Source organism: Sarcophilus harrisii, chromosome 3 (genome assembly GCF_902635505.1).
Source record: "Sarcophilus harrisii chromosome 3, mSarHar1.11, whole genome shotgun sequence".
Taxonomy (NCBI): Eukaryota; Metazoa; Chordata; class Mammalia; order Dasyuromorphia; family Dasyuridae; genus Sarcophilus; species Sarcophilus harrisii.
In genome coordinates, this window is record NC_045428.1 from 113006177 (window position 1) to 113022735 (window position 16559).

The window sequence follows — 16559 nt, forward strand, 5'->3', positions numbered from 1 at the left end:
TAATTTAATCATAAATACTCAGTGATACATATTTCCAAATGCATTTGTACAATTATCTTTTCATCCTTGGGGCAATGGTATTAATATGATTAGGCAATATTTCTGGAAAAAACAGACAAGTATGCACTCTTTTTAACTGCAGCTTAGGGCGATATGAAAAATTAATTAATTTCTGAAGAAAATCAATTTCTGTACGTGACCACATTAGACATTGCTAAACCAAGACACAGAATCCTTTCTCAATCAGAACATTTTATCAGGCCTTTCTAAACTCTGATTGTTGTATGAATATTTCAATAGAAAAATTCATGGAATATCCAAGAAACACCTTAAAACTGGGATGGTGTTATTTTATGGGAGCTTTCTAGTATCATTCTTTAAGTATGAGCCACTAGCTTTTATTTTAAAGCAGTCTTGTTTGACCAGTCAATCAGAAACCTTAGCATTTGGTGTGAACTCATCCTGTGTGATCTTTTATTAATGTACATTAACCAATTTCAAGGACAACAGAAAAAGGATACTATTGAAATCCTTACTTTAAAAAATGGAATTGAATTCATTGAAAATAATTTCGGTTCACACAGGACTATTTGTTTGTTATAATGAATTTGCAGATAAAATATTTTTTTCCAAAAGAACTACTTTCATTAGAAAAATATTGTGACATTCATGGTATAAAGCTAAGAACCCAGATGGCTAATCTTATTTTTTTTAAAGAATACTTCTTTGTACATTAATTGATGCAAAAAAGAAGAAGTCACATTTGTGGTTATAAATGTACCATCCTTTTTCTTTTCAATCAACAGAAAAAGTAGAAATTACTGCATGCAAATGTTCAATATTCATTTAATTTGCATAAAGGTGCTTGAACAATTTTTTGATTCTAACAAGCTCATTTTTCATGCGTTTTGTCTTTCATCCTAATCTAGCATCTGTCATTCCTTTTTGAAGTTATTATCGGCCCAATTCCCTCTTGGACATGGTTGCTGGGTGACCGGTATCTTAGCACCCACTTTGACAGGAACAGATGTGAATCTGATCAAGAGATTTCCCAGGAGTACCTGAAATCACAAACAACTTTTGTGAAAAACAAACAGCATCCCTGTCATGGGCCCTCACTTAACCCCCTCCCAAAAAGAAAAGGGTGGGGGAGAAAGTTAGTGCACAAGGACTCTAGGTCAATTGCAGAATCCACTATGCTATTTTTTTTCTAACCTCAAAATGGAAAACTGAACTAAAAATATTTGAAAATTAGTGGAGTTGGGGAAAGACCTTATTCTAACTTCACAGAAAAAAAATTTACCTTAAAACTATTTTTATTTCATATTTCATATCTACTTCAGTACTTGGAAGGTATTTTTTCATTTAAAAAATATTACTGTAACTATATTTAAAAAGAAACTAGACATAAAGGATATTTTCATGCAGTGTTTTATATTGATAGTAAAAAAATTTAATAAGGGAAATATATGTAAAATGCTTTCTAGCCACCTATATATCCATTCTTTCCCCCCATATTTCTTTATTAGAATTTGAAAAGGAAAATTAATCTGAATATTTCATACATTTTTAATTCCCTTAGTTATACCATCAGTTATCACAGGTTTTTCACTTAAAGCTGAAAAAAAAACACTGGAAATCACCTAGTCCAACTTTCTCATTTTACATATTAGGAAACTGAGAGCCAGAGAAGGAAGATGACTTGTCCAAGATTATATCAAAAGAACAAGACTGAGGATTCAAATACATGTTCTCTATCACCTAATCAGTCCTCTTCCCACTGTGTCATACTGGACTGTATGAAAGAAATAAAACTGCCATCAGTCACTGAGATAAAAAGGAAACATGACTATACTAACTGGACTAGATGTGTAAATTGTCAACTGGAGGCAATGAGGTCATCTCCTCTTCTTCATTCACAATTAAAGAAGGACCTGTCGGGTAGTTTTTGAAGTATTATACCATCCTCAGAATGAGGCAAAATGAAGGCAAATAACCCAGCAAATGTTCAGCTATTTTTTTCAACATGAAGCCAAACTGGTATTTGGACATATCTAAATAACTGGCTACTGATTTCAATCTTAGTCAAGTTAGTTGTACTTATGTGGACTCACTGACAATATCAGTTTACAACTGAAATAAGTTTTTGCTTAAAGGAAAATGAAAACAAAATTCTCTTTTAAAATGTATGGTTATGACTTTTGAAGCTAGTAAGAAACACTATATAACTTTCTAGCTTGTCCACAAAAATTTATTGATGTCTTCATAAGCCTAGAAAGTATTTCTTCCTAGGGAGAAACTCCAATAATCCTCCTTGATTTCTTCTTGTAAGGAAATTAGACACAATACTTAAGTCTAATGTTAGGAAAGTTAAACAATAGAAAAGTATAGGACCTTTCAAATTATTATTTTACTTAATTTAATTAAAAGATACATTCCTCACTTTTAGCCCCAAATTTCTAATCACAGAACTTTCCATGTGCTTTCAGTAATATGATTGTGGGTTTAGGAAGAAAAAGAAAACCTGGAAAGAAAGGTCCTCATTGGTCCTCCTATTGTTGTTGATCAGTCACTTTCAGTCTTGTTCAATTCTTTGGGGTCCATTTTAGGTTTTTCTTGGCAAAGACACTAGAGTGGTTTGTCATTGCCTTCTCCAACTCATTTTACAGATAAGAAAACTGAGGCAAAGAAGTTTAAGTGATTTGCCCAGCATAACATATCTAGGAAGAGTCTGAGGTTGGATTTGAATTCAGTTCTTCCTGAGGCCAGGCCTGGGTGCTCTATCAACTGCATCACCTTGTTGCCCAGGAGATCTTCTAAAGGGCTTCCAATTAAGAGTTGTCAAAGGAGAAAGACTTTTGCTTTCCTGTTCTTCTACCTCAGCATAAAATAAATCTTTCATGTACCAAAGACTTCTGAACATATTGTTAAGACTACAGGATTGAAAAAAAAATGTGATCAATGCAACCTCATTACCACTTAAAGTACATATTAAAAAGCAGGATCAGACTTCTGATATCCCATTTTGTTGTCCTACCATACAGAAAATTTATTTTGTTCAAACATGTTAATCTGGTAAGATTTTATTGTAATCTTACAGAGATCTCTGTATTCTAAAAAAATAAAATAAAAATCAGCAGGACAACTTAAAATGAGATGATGCTGGTTTCTATTTCTGATAAAGAGAGTCTTGTGTAGTTATAAATTAATTACATAAATATGAGTTCACTAAATTTTCCCTAAAACCAACTTTGTCTTTGGATGGGATGAAATAGAATTTTAAAAAAACCTCTAAATGTTTTGCTACAAAAGAAAATAAACATATGTAAAAAATAAAACTGGTACCAGTGACAAAATCAAGAAATGTTATTTGTGAATAATATTAAAAAGATTTCTTAAATCTATCTAGTTACTAATTTTAGTATCCAAACAGGTGTTAAGAAGAAGAAAAATCAAATTTGACCCACAAGTCTCCAATATTAAGGTTTGAATTGGGATCAGTTCATTCCTTTCCCATGGGGTAACTTGTATAAATGTAATTCTATGGTTTCATAAAAGCAGGTCAAGTTTCTATCCCTGGGGGTCTTTGGGCAATTTGAAGCATGGAAGCACTCTTTTTGGTTACAAGTTCAAATCTGCATGCTTCTTTGATAGAGTGAAAAAAATTAACTGAACAGAAGATGCATATTCATCTTTAATTATAATATGCACTTGTCAGAGAATTCTTAAACACTGAAAAAAAAATCAGAGCTCACAAAATAATTTTAGAAAATTAAAAATCTTCCTTTTTTCTATAAAAATAATATCTCCTTTAAGTATCATACATTTTCTCTCCTGTGTATGCAAAATTAGAGGGATCCAATCAGCAGATGCCATTAATCTTTTAACGTTCACTGGTTTCATTTTTTTAAAAATTCCACCTCATGTAGGTAATGTATTTTCTCCCATAAGCAGTCACTATGTTATAAGAGTCTTTCTCCCTATAATCAATAGATGTCTGAACTTTCACCAATGATGCAAGCATTTGAGGAATGCCTTAAAAAGATTAAGAAAGTAATTGATTTCAATTTAAGTCATCCACTATCAGGTGTTTTCAAAAACAATTACAGCCCACTGTATAAAATGATAATATACATCACCTTACTGGCACCTGCAGATTTAACCCTTTACCCTCATCCCTTACATCTCATCAATGGCAAACTATTTAACAGAGCAGATATCTATAAAGCTATGAAATTGTTTTCCTATCATTTTTATATAACGATTTTAGAAGCCATTCTTTTTCTGAAGCACAGGAAATCTTAAAAACAATTAACATGAATATAAGTATATATAAAGAAATGGGGGTTATGGTGGGAAATGGCATTATCATTATCAATAGTGAATCCTATCAGATTATACTCTTAAGGCTATGTAATATGTATATAGTACAAAATTATTTTCAATTATAATGTAATTTTGTATTGAAAATTAAAGACACATTTTGGTGGTTATAAAAGCAAGAGTCTAATGAAAAGTACACTGACTTCTCAACCATTCATTTTTATTGTGTATGAAACAAGTTTGAAAAATCAGTTAAGGTTAAATTACCCCCTCTTTATCTAAAATTAATCTGACATCTATAAGTGGCTTAATCTAACAATATCGAGCAAGGAGTGAATAGTGGTATTAAATGAATATACATCGTATCCATAATTAAAATAGTTCATCAATTTAATTTCCTTTTATTTTTATAATTTACAGTGTAACATAGAAACATTTAGAAGAAAAAGTAAAGCCAACTTATTACTTACAAAACCCATTGATTGAATAAGTTATCAAATATATATTATAGATTTTTCACTTCTGCTATGATATGTTCTGTTTCAAAATTTTAAATGGAAAAATTGCCAGCTCTTATTCTAATAATAAAATATATATGAACAATTCATTTGTAAAATAAATTTTAACATGAAAGTGTCTTGTTGAAATCAGTTTAACTCTGTTATCATTCACATGGTATTTGTAAAGTTGTATATTACTAATGAAAGGAGTTAAATTTCACACTTCAATGATTTCACAATTTGCAGACACACACACAAATATACCATAAAATTTATACACAGATTAAGTTGGCCAAAGAATATATAATGCAAATGTGTGAATATATTTATTTAACTAGATACATATATGTACATAGAATAAATGCATATATATTATACTTTTGCAAACAATATACATATATATGTGTATGTTGCTTGCAGAGCTATTTGTCACATTGCATGAAAAGCAGGACTTGTAATCAATTCTTTCTCACATACTAGATGTCAAGCTAGTGACAAATTTGTGGTATTCAAAAATACTAAGATTTTAAGTTTCAGATAACTTATTAATCTATGTTGATAGAAAGAGTTTCCACACTACAAGTTTCTCAAATTAAGAAATCACTTGTCCAGAACCCTTCAGCTCCATTACCACCTAGTGTGGAATAGAAGTATTAATACCTCAAGAGAGAAAGTTGTTTCTCATATGCCATGCTTTAGATTAATATTTAGCCAGAAGATTGGAACTTGAGGGGGTTAAAAAAATAAGAAAACAAGGAAGTCATCTTACAACTTTTTTGAGGCTTCTAAAAATCAAAAAGAATCTGATATTACGTTCATTATAAATCAAATATTAACATTATTGCTACCATTAATAATAATATTGGATTACAAGATATGTTTTTCATCTTGTTGGGCCTCTGTGTCTTGTCTGTTCAATGTATTAAGCAGGGACAGGATGATGTCAAGGCTAAGAACTTAAATAGCAACATTTGAACATTTATAGATTAACATGGTCATAGTGTCACTGAACTACTGATGATCTCTTTACACTTGTTGCAGTCTCGATATCTCCCAGAATAAGGTATATGAATGGATAAGTGAGGGAAAATATTCTAATAATATTTGCTTTGCTAAATCTTTTAAAAAAACATTAACCATTTACTATCTATTTGTAGCAAAAAGGCATATAATAAAGAATTAATTTAGAAAAAAAGGGGGATTTAATTGCAAGCAAAAAGAAGCAACATAGTATTTTAAACTTCTGATGGTGAGAGTATATCCAAAATCATTTATTTCATATATATATATATATATATATATACATATATATATCATTATAAAACCAAAGTTTCATGTTTGTCTATGGAAAATGCTAACCTACTAAATACTACTAAATAAGCTGAATTCCTACTTAGGGTAGGAAGTAAGACGTAAATAAAATTTAATAACCAGAATTATTTTTTTTTCATTTTATATTTCATCTATATTTAAAAGTTGATTATAACTCAGAAATTTGGGGGAAGATATCTTTTACATTTGTTCATTCAGCTAAATCATGACTTAATGACATTGGCTGTTCAATATGTATGCTTATATATATAAAGTGACTGACATTTTTTCTGCACATTTTCTTTTCTAGTTTGTGCTAGTTTTGTTCTTAAAAGGGAAAAAATGTTTTTTGTCTGTGGAACAACTAAATTATTACAAAGGGTTTTACACTAAATAAAATCAAGGTTATGATACACTGGGTGTCATGTTATATGATATCTCTTCATTCCTTTTACTAGGATCCATTTTATGTGATGATCAACTAAAAATTCTCCTTTCTAAGAAAAAGTGGAAACTAAACACCACTGTTCAAACACAAACCATATAACAATACACATCATATTCTAGAATTTGTCTTTTGTTCATAAACATGTCAATATGTTTCTAAACATGTCTCATCTACATTGTTATTTATTCAATGCAAGATTTTTTATAAGTATTCTAATATATACAGTAGGTAATATTTATCCTATGCTGTTCTACGACATCATTTTTGACTTCATGACAAGAGATGTATGGTTTAGGCACTAATACCATGTGATTATACTTTCTGGAAAGTTTTGTGATTGTATTTTATCAGTTACAATTGCAATAAACGTCTTCTTTTGGCATGCCTTTTCAGACTTTTTTTCTTTCTTTTTTTAAACAACAGGTAACAAGATGCTTTTAGCCACTTCCTAGGCAAATATGCTAAGGAATGGTAAGCAAACTGACTGTGTATTGTGTAGTTCTCTGTTTAATCAGTTGTCTTTCAAGAACTTTCTTTCCATTTAAATACACTTAAACATGCAGAGGAAACCTAGCTTGACAGCATAGCTAAACTCCAAGCCAATTTGGATCAGAAAAGAAAACTGCCACACAGTTGGCAGAATTCAGCAATTTGGCTAGTTTAGAGAACAATTTAGAAAGGTCTAAAGATGAATAAAATTTTGTGATTGAAACACCCTCTTATCTTCACAGAGAGTTGACTCCTGGTTAGAGTGGAATGGCTCACCAGGAAATTATCAGAGCACCTGCTTTAAAATCCTTGATCGGAGATCAATGAATAATTTTTGTCATTCTCTACATTTATTTTGTTACTTTAAAAAAAATGTAACTTTTCAGCCATTAACTTCAGCCAATTTTATTTATGTCTAAGTTCTATGTTGTGCTCCAGATTTAACTAACAATAAGTTCCAGAGCATTACTTAGCAAAAAAGTTTGTCAAGTTTCCAGCTTTTGAATGACAAAAATCAAATGGCTTCTTTTCTGTCCATGTGCAGGTTGTCATTTATACATGAACTGTTTCTGTGGGAGCAAAAGTAGCAATAATCTTCAAAATTCTCCAATTCCATCTTTGAAGAATCACAGTTACTCACAAAAATGAAGAATAAACAACTTTACTTTCTTGCTTGACTTTTTGAAAAATGAATTGGCAAGTAAGAGAATGTAACTCTTCACCCTATTCTACCATAATATAAAAAGAAACAATTATTATATACTCACTTCACAACTGAATAGGTTCATTTATAGACCAATTGAAATGTGTGTGTATATAATACATAAAGGTATATATTCATGTTCATATATGTATACACATATTCATATATATTTCTAATTTGTAGCATTTTATTTAAATGATTGATCATTTTTAATTGTAGATAGCAATGTATTTCACCAATAAAAGGGAGACAAAAAGTTTACTGCTGATACTGGAAACTTTCTATATCAAATACCTCTACCAAGACATGACAATGAATAGCTTATATTCATAAAACCTCTGCTTAAATGCTCAGATGTTTAAGTGTTGCAGTATAAGTACAGTATATTATTTCTTTCTGGATACAAGGCAGCATAGGTTTGCTATTTCTTATAAAAATCAAATTCTTAAACAAAGTTTTAATTTACTTTTATTGTTGCAAATAGTAGCATGTAAAAGTAAATGCAAAAAAACTCCCATGTGACCCACGTTCTAAAAAATAAATAATTATAAGTTCATTCTCTGCTTTTAATTGTATCTCTAGCATATTTATATTAGAAACGATGTATGGATGATGTTTTTTTAAAGTTAACTCAGCAATTATATGTGTGTATCATCTCCATTATGATATTAAGAAATATGTAAAGGTCATGCAAAATTTAATTGCAAATGATATTGCAAAACAAAATTATACAGTGTTTTTCAAATTGTAGATTTTAAATGACCAAAGAGTTGACATGGCTTTACTCTTCCTGTTACTCTGAAGGGGTAAAAGTAGCTGTTGTAATTAATACAATAAATAAAAAACTGCTTCTAAGTTGAGCATTCAGCAGGCTGCTTTCGCGTCTTTAAATTTGTCTGAACTACTTTATATAGAGAAATGTGATATAGACTTAACTGAATCTAACTAAAAGACATATCAAATAAGATTGTTCTAATAGTTATCACAAAGAAGCTAAATCACAGTTTACTATGTTGTCATTTCTTATTGTATTTTATTGTATGTGCACTCTATTCTGCTAACACAAGGCAATTTTAATTATTAATTTACTTGACTGCCAAAAGCAATTGAATGGAACAGTTTACCAAAATAACTGGGAAATTTAAAATAATGCTACATGTTAATCAAATCACAAATCATTGCTAAAATAATGACATCAAGCACATTAATCCAATTTATAAGTGCAACTTGTATTCCAAAAACAAAGCATTAAATAAAAAATAATAAAGTAAAATATGATATTCTGATAATTTGCTTATAGAGAATTGCTAAAAGAAGAGTAAAATATATTAAAAGCCAGCCAAGGCTGTAATCAACATAGGGTGACACAATCAAAGGAGTATGGTGACTAATAGCTGCTCTCAGTAACTCCCGAACAAGTTTCACTTAATGTAAGATATTAGACCTCCCCCCCAAAAATACTTGGATATAGCATTAGACTCACATGAAGAAAGCTTTTTTTTTCTACATACATACACACACACACACACACACACACACACACACACACCCAGTTGTTTCAATTCACATTCTAAAAGGCAATATCTTTCCTAGTTAGTTCTTATAATAACATTTTTAACTACAGAATGTAAAATATTGTTATGGGTAATCAAATGTCATGCTTCAGAGCATTAACTAATAATCTGTGGAGGTTAGAAAGTAAACCTTCATCACCACAACTATGTACAACATATTAAATAACTGAGAACATTATATAGGGTAACACCCCACATTGAACATTAAGGATGGATTATAGTGCTATAGGTAGACTACTGGGTTAGTTGAATAAATGATTTCATTGGGTAAAGTAAAACCTAGATTAGAATATTCTCCCCCCCCCCATAGCTAATTTCAACTGGAATAGTCATGTTTACTTAATAACAATATCAGCATACTCACCAAGTATATTAACATGGATCAGGTATTTGAGTCAAAAAGAATGGTAAGCAATTTTAAAAGATCCTAAACTTGGATTTTCTTTCATAATTTATCAGATAAATCTTCTTAAGTCACAGTGTATAAAAAAGATTACACTTAACTTCTATCATTAATCTGTTACAATACAAAACCATCAGTTCTGGCTTTTTTTTTTTTTTTTAATTTTAGTGTAATCAATGGAAAGGCTATCTTTGTGCTACAACTGGCTTACCTGTGTGTATAAACATTATGGAGCTGAGGGATGGTTTTATTTTAAAGTTTCATAATGAAACACAAATCTGTGATATAGAAAGCCAACCAAAGAATAAAATCCTAAATAAATACCTGCTGTCTCAGTGGGCCAGTTAATTAAAGAATGTCAAAAGTTAGTGCCTCCCCAAAAAAGAGGGAAACTGAGAGATAAAACATGTTTTCTCAGTATATCACATTTCTTTTTCTAAAACAAATGCATCCATAATGTATTTTACAAAAGTTTCCTTAAAAGAATACAGAATTGAGAAACCTTTCACTGTAATCCATTCACTAAATCCACTCATAAAATGAAATGATGAAGAGCTACAGTGATACTTCTACAGCTATAGCACTAAAGATGTGTATCATCTACAGATTTAAAAAGAAGTCCACATACATCTAAGCAAGGAAGTGAAATATTTTAGTCCAACTTCAGTAAGTCCTGTGTTCTAAGTATCCTAAATCATAAACTGGTATTAAGGAAAACAAATAAAAAACCCAATGCAATCAAGACTAGGGAAACTAGAATTTCATGCAAAAGGAAATATTTTTCCATATTACATGAATATATATATATATATATATATATATATATATATAAACATATTCCTAACTTGGATCTACAAATAAGTGATTTACTGATGGTTTACTGATTTTAATGGTTACTAGTTCATTAACTAATCTCCTTTGCAACAGCCAAGTTCATTCATCTAATGTTTAGTTTAATAAATAATTGGAGGAAACTGATCAAGGTCTGCCTTTGTCCTTTGACAACTTCTAAATGTATTCTCCTGCATTTTCTACACCCCCTGCCCCCATCCTATGTTGAAGTCTTTATATAAGTTCTGGTTAACCCACAGGTGATTTCCTCTTGATAATATCCTCTTTTTTTTTTTTAATCTTTTTTTAAATGGTGATAACAAACTGATTGAGCATTTACTTGGCTATTAAGAAACACCACACTGGTAGTCAAAGCAAAGAAATTAATCCTATTCCATTCAAACTTTCTTATTAACTTGTGGACTTTGGATAAGTTAATTAATATCATGGTTCCTCAATTTCCCCATATAAACACTGGGAATATCTTTTGGGGTATAATAATAGATAACTACATAAAAAGGCTGTGAACATTGAGATTTGAAAAACAGACATTTCATTTAAGTTGCCTTCTAATGCAGAATCTTTTTTGACCTGTGTAGTTTCTTCCTTTAGGTTTTCTTTTCTTTTTTGGTAAACATAAAAGACAACGAAAAAGAGAACCAAAATCCAGATGAGTAAAAAAGTCATCCATGACAAACAAATTAAGAGTTTTATTGTAGGTGGGTTAAACTACCTTTTGGGGGATGAAAAAGTTGTTTTAGTTTTGTAACTTAAGATGTAAAAAAATGTGCTTCTTTCCAAGTATTTCAGAGAAAACACACCATAATGATTTTAAATAATACACTATTATTTTAGCAAACATATTGTAGCAAAATAAATAAAGAATTCCTAATCCCAGTCCTAGACCTCCAAATTCTGGAATTCTTGGTTGAATTAGGAAATCTCAGTAATATGTAGCAAAATATCTTATAAACAAAGTGACAGAATTTGTATGCTACAAACATTAATATGAGTAAGAGATGGTGGTAAATAAAAGATCAAAATGTACCAAGGGAGGCAACTAATACATTTTAAAACTAAAAATACTCTGAGAAAGCCTGATGGAACATCACATTTAACTGCAAACTAAAGTATTAATACCAAAGGACAACAGTATAATCGCAGTAATGATAAGATATTTTTGAAGTGGTAAGTAGAATTAAAGATTTGTTTTAATGGTTTGAACTGGTCTTTCAATTCTGGGGCATCTATCCTTTAAAGCACGCTGTATCATTCTGATTATAAACTTAAGAACTATCCTTAAGCTGTACAGAAAACTCTTAGAATATTTTGACCTATGTGCTTTTTTTTAATAGGCCATGACAGTATGACAAAACTTTAGTTCCAAACCCTTACACATTTAAGAAAAATAGAAAAAACATGTTTATGTGAGCAGTTAAATGGCATATTTATCATTTTACATTATAATGAAAATGTTCTTAACCAAGATTTAATGGGAAATGATCTTTAAGGAGTACAATTTGTGCTGTAATACACAGAACTTAGACTTGCTATTTGTTTAATGAATAGAATTATACTGAACTTTAAACAATAAGATTTTCTTTAAAAGAAAATGTACCTACAGAGAAGTTATTACAATTGTGGTCATCTAGCTCTAAACTTCCTTTAAATAAAAAGTCATTTTTTTCCCCAACAACCACTTAGGAGTTTCCTACTCAGACCAATAGTAGCAAAAATAATATCTCTAAGTTCTTAGTAAATGTTTCTCTCCTGGTCATTCATTATTAAATATTATCCCGGGAAAGGCCTTTCCTTATTCCTACCCCCCACCCATCCTTTAACTGACACCTGTTTTTAAACTCACCCAGATAAGCTCATAGAACCAAAATCGAACAAGAAATGTCATTAAAAAAAAAAAAAAAGTAAAATTAAAGGGGTGAGTGAGTGGGAGGTGGCAAATCTTTGCTCGTACATGTTGCTACTGAATCTTTTTTTTTTTTTTTTTTTTTTTGATATAGCAGCTCATTCAGGACCTATATGTTAAGATTCTCAAATAACTACCTGAGAGTATCTGTCCCCAAACAATTCGGAGGCGTTTGCAGAGTGGACCCTCCCTCCCCCAGATTTTTGTCTTCTGAGCTTTATCATCACCCTTGAGGTAGCCAAATCAGATGCAAGTCTGACAATCTGAGCTAGTTTGCTTTTCATTCCTTCAGACAACAAGGGAGCTCTTCCTTTGTGGTTACGTCCTAAAGTAACTTTTACCTTCAACCACATCCCATCCCACCGTCCAAATCAACTACGTGAAGAGAAGGAGTCTTCTCTGTTCTTATCTTCACGCTTATTCCAATAGCATTTGATTTTTTCTAGGAAAGTTATGCATGTTATTATCCCTTCCCCTTTTGCCCTTCCCATTTTTAAACGAAGCTCTAACAACTTTCACTACACGTTTTCCACCTTGTTCTAGATTTAACTTGTTCCCATTGGAAAAAAGGGGGGCTAGAGAGATAGAGCGGGAGGGTGTGTGTGTGTGCGTGTGTGTGTGTGTGTCCGCGCGCGTGTGCATGTGTGTAGTGGCAAAAGATTTAAGGAACGATCCGGGATCCTACAGTCTCCCAAATCCCTAAAAGCTGCCCCTCTCCCGCCCCCTCCCGGTACAATCCTGCCCCTCAGAGCACTCAGATATCGTACTATGAAACAGCTCAGAAACTGGACTGGTGGCTAATATATCCCAAGGCACTACTAGGTTTCCAGGCAGTCACTGGGAAAGCAACTGCACCTTCGAGCCTTCTCAGCTTATCTTCTCAGCCCAATTCCCGCACCTGTTTCTCCATTGAGACACCCCAGAAAGAGTAGGGACCTGGAGTCTTTCTCCCCCTAATTCAGCTCAACCTTTGAGTCTAGCCCAGCCCAACTCCCCCCCATCAGAAGGGAATCCGCCTGCCAATTCTCTTTTGCCCCATAGCAACAGCTTCACTTTTCTTCCTTTCTTACCATCACACACACACACACACACACACACACACACACACACACACTCATACTCACACTCATAATATGCATCTTTCCCCCTAATTCCCGTTTATATATTATAGCTGAATTCACTCCAGAAAAATGGGACACTGATAAGCAGTTAAATTACTGGGTCAATTCTTAGATGCCAAAACGTTGTGCTCCCAGACTTTGAAGTACTATCCCGGGACCGTATGTCCTTAGCTTTCCTATAGGAAGGGAAACACTCTTCTACTCCGGCATCCTCACCACTTATTGCAAGATCATCTTCCCACCCCACGCCAGCCCAGCCCCTAGCCTATTTGCCTGGCTGGGAAAGCCCTCGGAGTTGGATTCCGCAGCGGTCTGCCCTGTTCCCCCATTTTCAATCTCCCTCAACCTCATTTTAATCATCCCCTGGAAACACGCTCCGTTACCAAACACAAATCACACTCCAGTGAGATTAGCACTCCAGAGTGCCTGGTTTTGGAGAGCGCTAGCATCCCATGCCTCACCCCAAGCCTCTCTGGAAGTACAGAGGTGGTGACAAGGTGTTCCCAGGTTTTGACAAACCGAGAGGAAGAAAGAATGAGTTTCACCGCAAGATTCAATGTTCTTCTCGCTCCTTTATCTTCCCACACACATACACTCCTTCCTTTTAATTCATCCCTTGCTCCCAAGTCCCTTCACAATAAATGCACTCGACCCTTTTTTTCCCCCACCCACACCCCATCCCAGGCCTGAGAGTTTAATATTTACTGGTAAATAGAGGAGGCATGGGACCCACAAGAGGAAAGAGAAGGAAAAGGGGAGAAAGTAAGTGCAGGATAGGATGGGCTCTTTCCAACTTCTCAGGAGAGACTGGAAGAGGTTCAGCTTGATCAGGTTTGTCAACAATGCCACTGAAAGGAAAGAAAGAATCGTTGATTGCCAAGCTTCTGTGGGGCTAGAGAGGATGCACAGGACTGAATGGCGAGAAAGAGGGGGGCGGAGGTGGGTGGAGAGGAAGGAGTTGGGTGTTAGATGACCCCCCCCCCTTTACCTTGCGTTGGTGCAGTCATTGTAGAGTGTCTCGAAATCCTTCCTGGAGATGAGTTTGCAGCGGTTCACCCCGGGCTGGATAGCCCCTAGTCCCCTCAGTATGCGAACCTGTTCCACATTGCACACCACCGGCGTGATCTCCAACCGCTTCAGTTTGGTATAGACAGTGTGCAAGCCCCCGACCAAGTGCTTTAGGAACAGGTCAAAAGCCTGGGGCAGGCAGATAAGCTCGCAGCCTTCCACCGTAAAGGAAGCCACTTTGGCCCCTCTCAGATCCACCATTTTGCACTCATTATTCTGGGGGGTGTTCTCCACTGGGGAAGGGGTCGAATACACGGGTTTCCCCGGAAGGTTGCCGCAGCTGCTACTGCTGCTGCTGCTACTGCTGCTGCTGCTACTGCTGCTGCTGCTGCTGCTACTGCTGCTGCTGCTGCTGCCGCAGCTGGCGGTGCTCACGTTGAGGCTGGGGTTGGAGGTGCCTCCGCCGCCGCTGCCAGCGTTGCTACTGCTGCTGCTATTGCTGTTGCTGCTGCTGATGTTGGCGGTGACCAGGCTGGGATTGCAGTTGCCGCTGCCACCGCCGCCTCCTCCGTTGCTGCTGGTGCAGCCGCCGCCGCCGCCGCCACCGCCGCCGCCGCCGCTGCCTCCGCCGCCGCCGCCGCCGCCGCTGCTGGTGGAGGTGACCGTGGCCGCCGCCGCCGCTGCTGCCGCCGCCGCCGCTGCCGCCGCCGCCGCCGCCGCGATGGGTTCAGGTCGGAAGAGGGGTGGCCCAGAAGACGCCGGGGGACCGATGGAAGGACCCGGAGAGGAGGTCGCCGAGGAGGTGGAGGTGGTGGTGCAAGAGGAGGAGGCAGAAGTGGAGATCGGAGGTTGCGGGGGGACCAGCTGGGTCGGAGGGATCAAAGCAGCCGGCACGGCCATGGTGACATATAAGAGGAGAAGAAGGAGATTGGGGGGTGGAAAAAAGTTGCTACACACCAGGGGGAGGGGAAGGAAAGGTGGAGAACGAACGAGAGAATGAAAAATCCCCAGAAAGATAAAGAGGGGAAAATAGAGGAAAACCGGGGGGTGGGGGTGGGGGGGTGGAGAGAAAAGAAAAGAAAAAGAGGGGAAGGGAGAATGAAAGACAGAGGGGTAAGAGCAAGAAGCAGGAGAGACACGCACAAAAGTGTCCCGCAAGTCGAAATGAGTAGTCCTCTCCGGGGGCTGGGATTGGGGGCTGAATTGTTTTTAGGGGGGGGGGGGGGAGGAAGTGGGGGAGGGTTAGCTATTGTTTTTTTGGGTCCTGCTCTAGCACAAAGTTAAAGATGAAGGTGAAAAAGAGGGGGTTTGAAGGACTTCGGTTCTCTCTGGCAAGTACATTGATCAAAGATTGAGAGGGGAATGACAGAGAGAAAATGAGCTGAAAAGTGCTGGCTGCTCTCTGGACGAGTTGTTGTTGTCACACGGTGCAGAGGGGAGGAGCTCCGGAAACTTGAAATACCCTTTGAAGCCACAAAAACCTCACTCACTAGTATTAACCCAAATTATCCAACCAGGAACCCGGAGCAAAGAAACACAGACTGAGCGAGAGATACTGAGAAAGAGAAGGAGAGAGTACGAGAAAGAGAGGGAGGGAGGAGAAAAAGGGTGAGGAAAGAGATTGTGGGAGGGGAGGGAGGGGACGAGAGACTTAGGCGGAGGGGGGAACTTGGGGGGGTGGCGGAAAAAAAGGAAAGGGAGATCATCATCTTTTCTTTTAATACTACCGTTAGATTATATGTTTCATATTTCATCTCCTCCGCGTCGACATGTAATTTTCCAAACGCATCTAAGCAATCTCCTGTCAATTTGAAGAGGAACAAAAGCACTTTGAGCAGTTTCTTATGTGGATTAGCACTATTAAAATGATTTTTAAAGAAAATCAGAAATAAATGAAAAACCTGCATACACTTTTTCCATCCAT

The 16559-nt window shown here is 35.4% G+C and overlaps 1 protein-coding gene across 3 annotated transcripts in view; it reads right to left on the bottom strand.

Annotated features, from left to right (window-relative positions):
* DACH1 (dachshund family transcription factor 1) overlaps positions 1 to 15694 on the bottom strand; it is a 475837-nt gene extending 460143 nt beyond the window's left edge. For 2 of the 3 annotated variants that reach the window (XM_031958462.1, XM_031958461.1), the window contains exon 1: positions 14616 to 15694. In XM_031958462.1, the coding sequence (XP_031814322.1) occupies positions 14616 to 15535 (920 nt within the window). In that variant the 5' untranslated portion in view covers positions 15536 to 15694. The remainder of the gene's footprint in view (positions 1 to 14615) is intronic. The other variant, XM_031958463.1, reaches the window with a different exon arrangement.
* Positions 15695 to 16559: the final 865 nt, after the last annotated feature.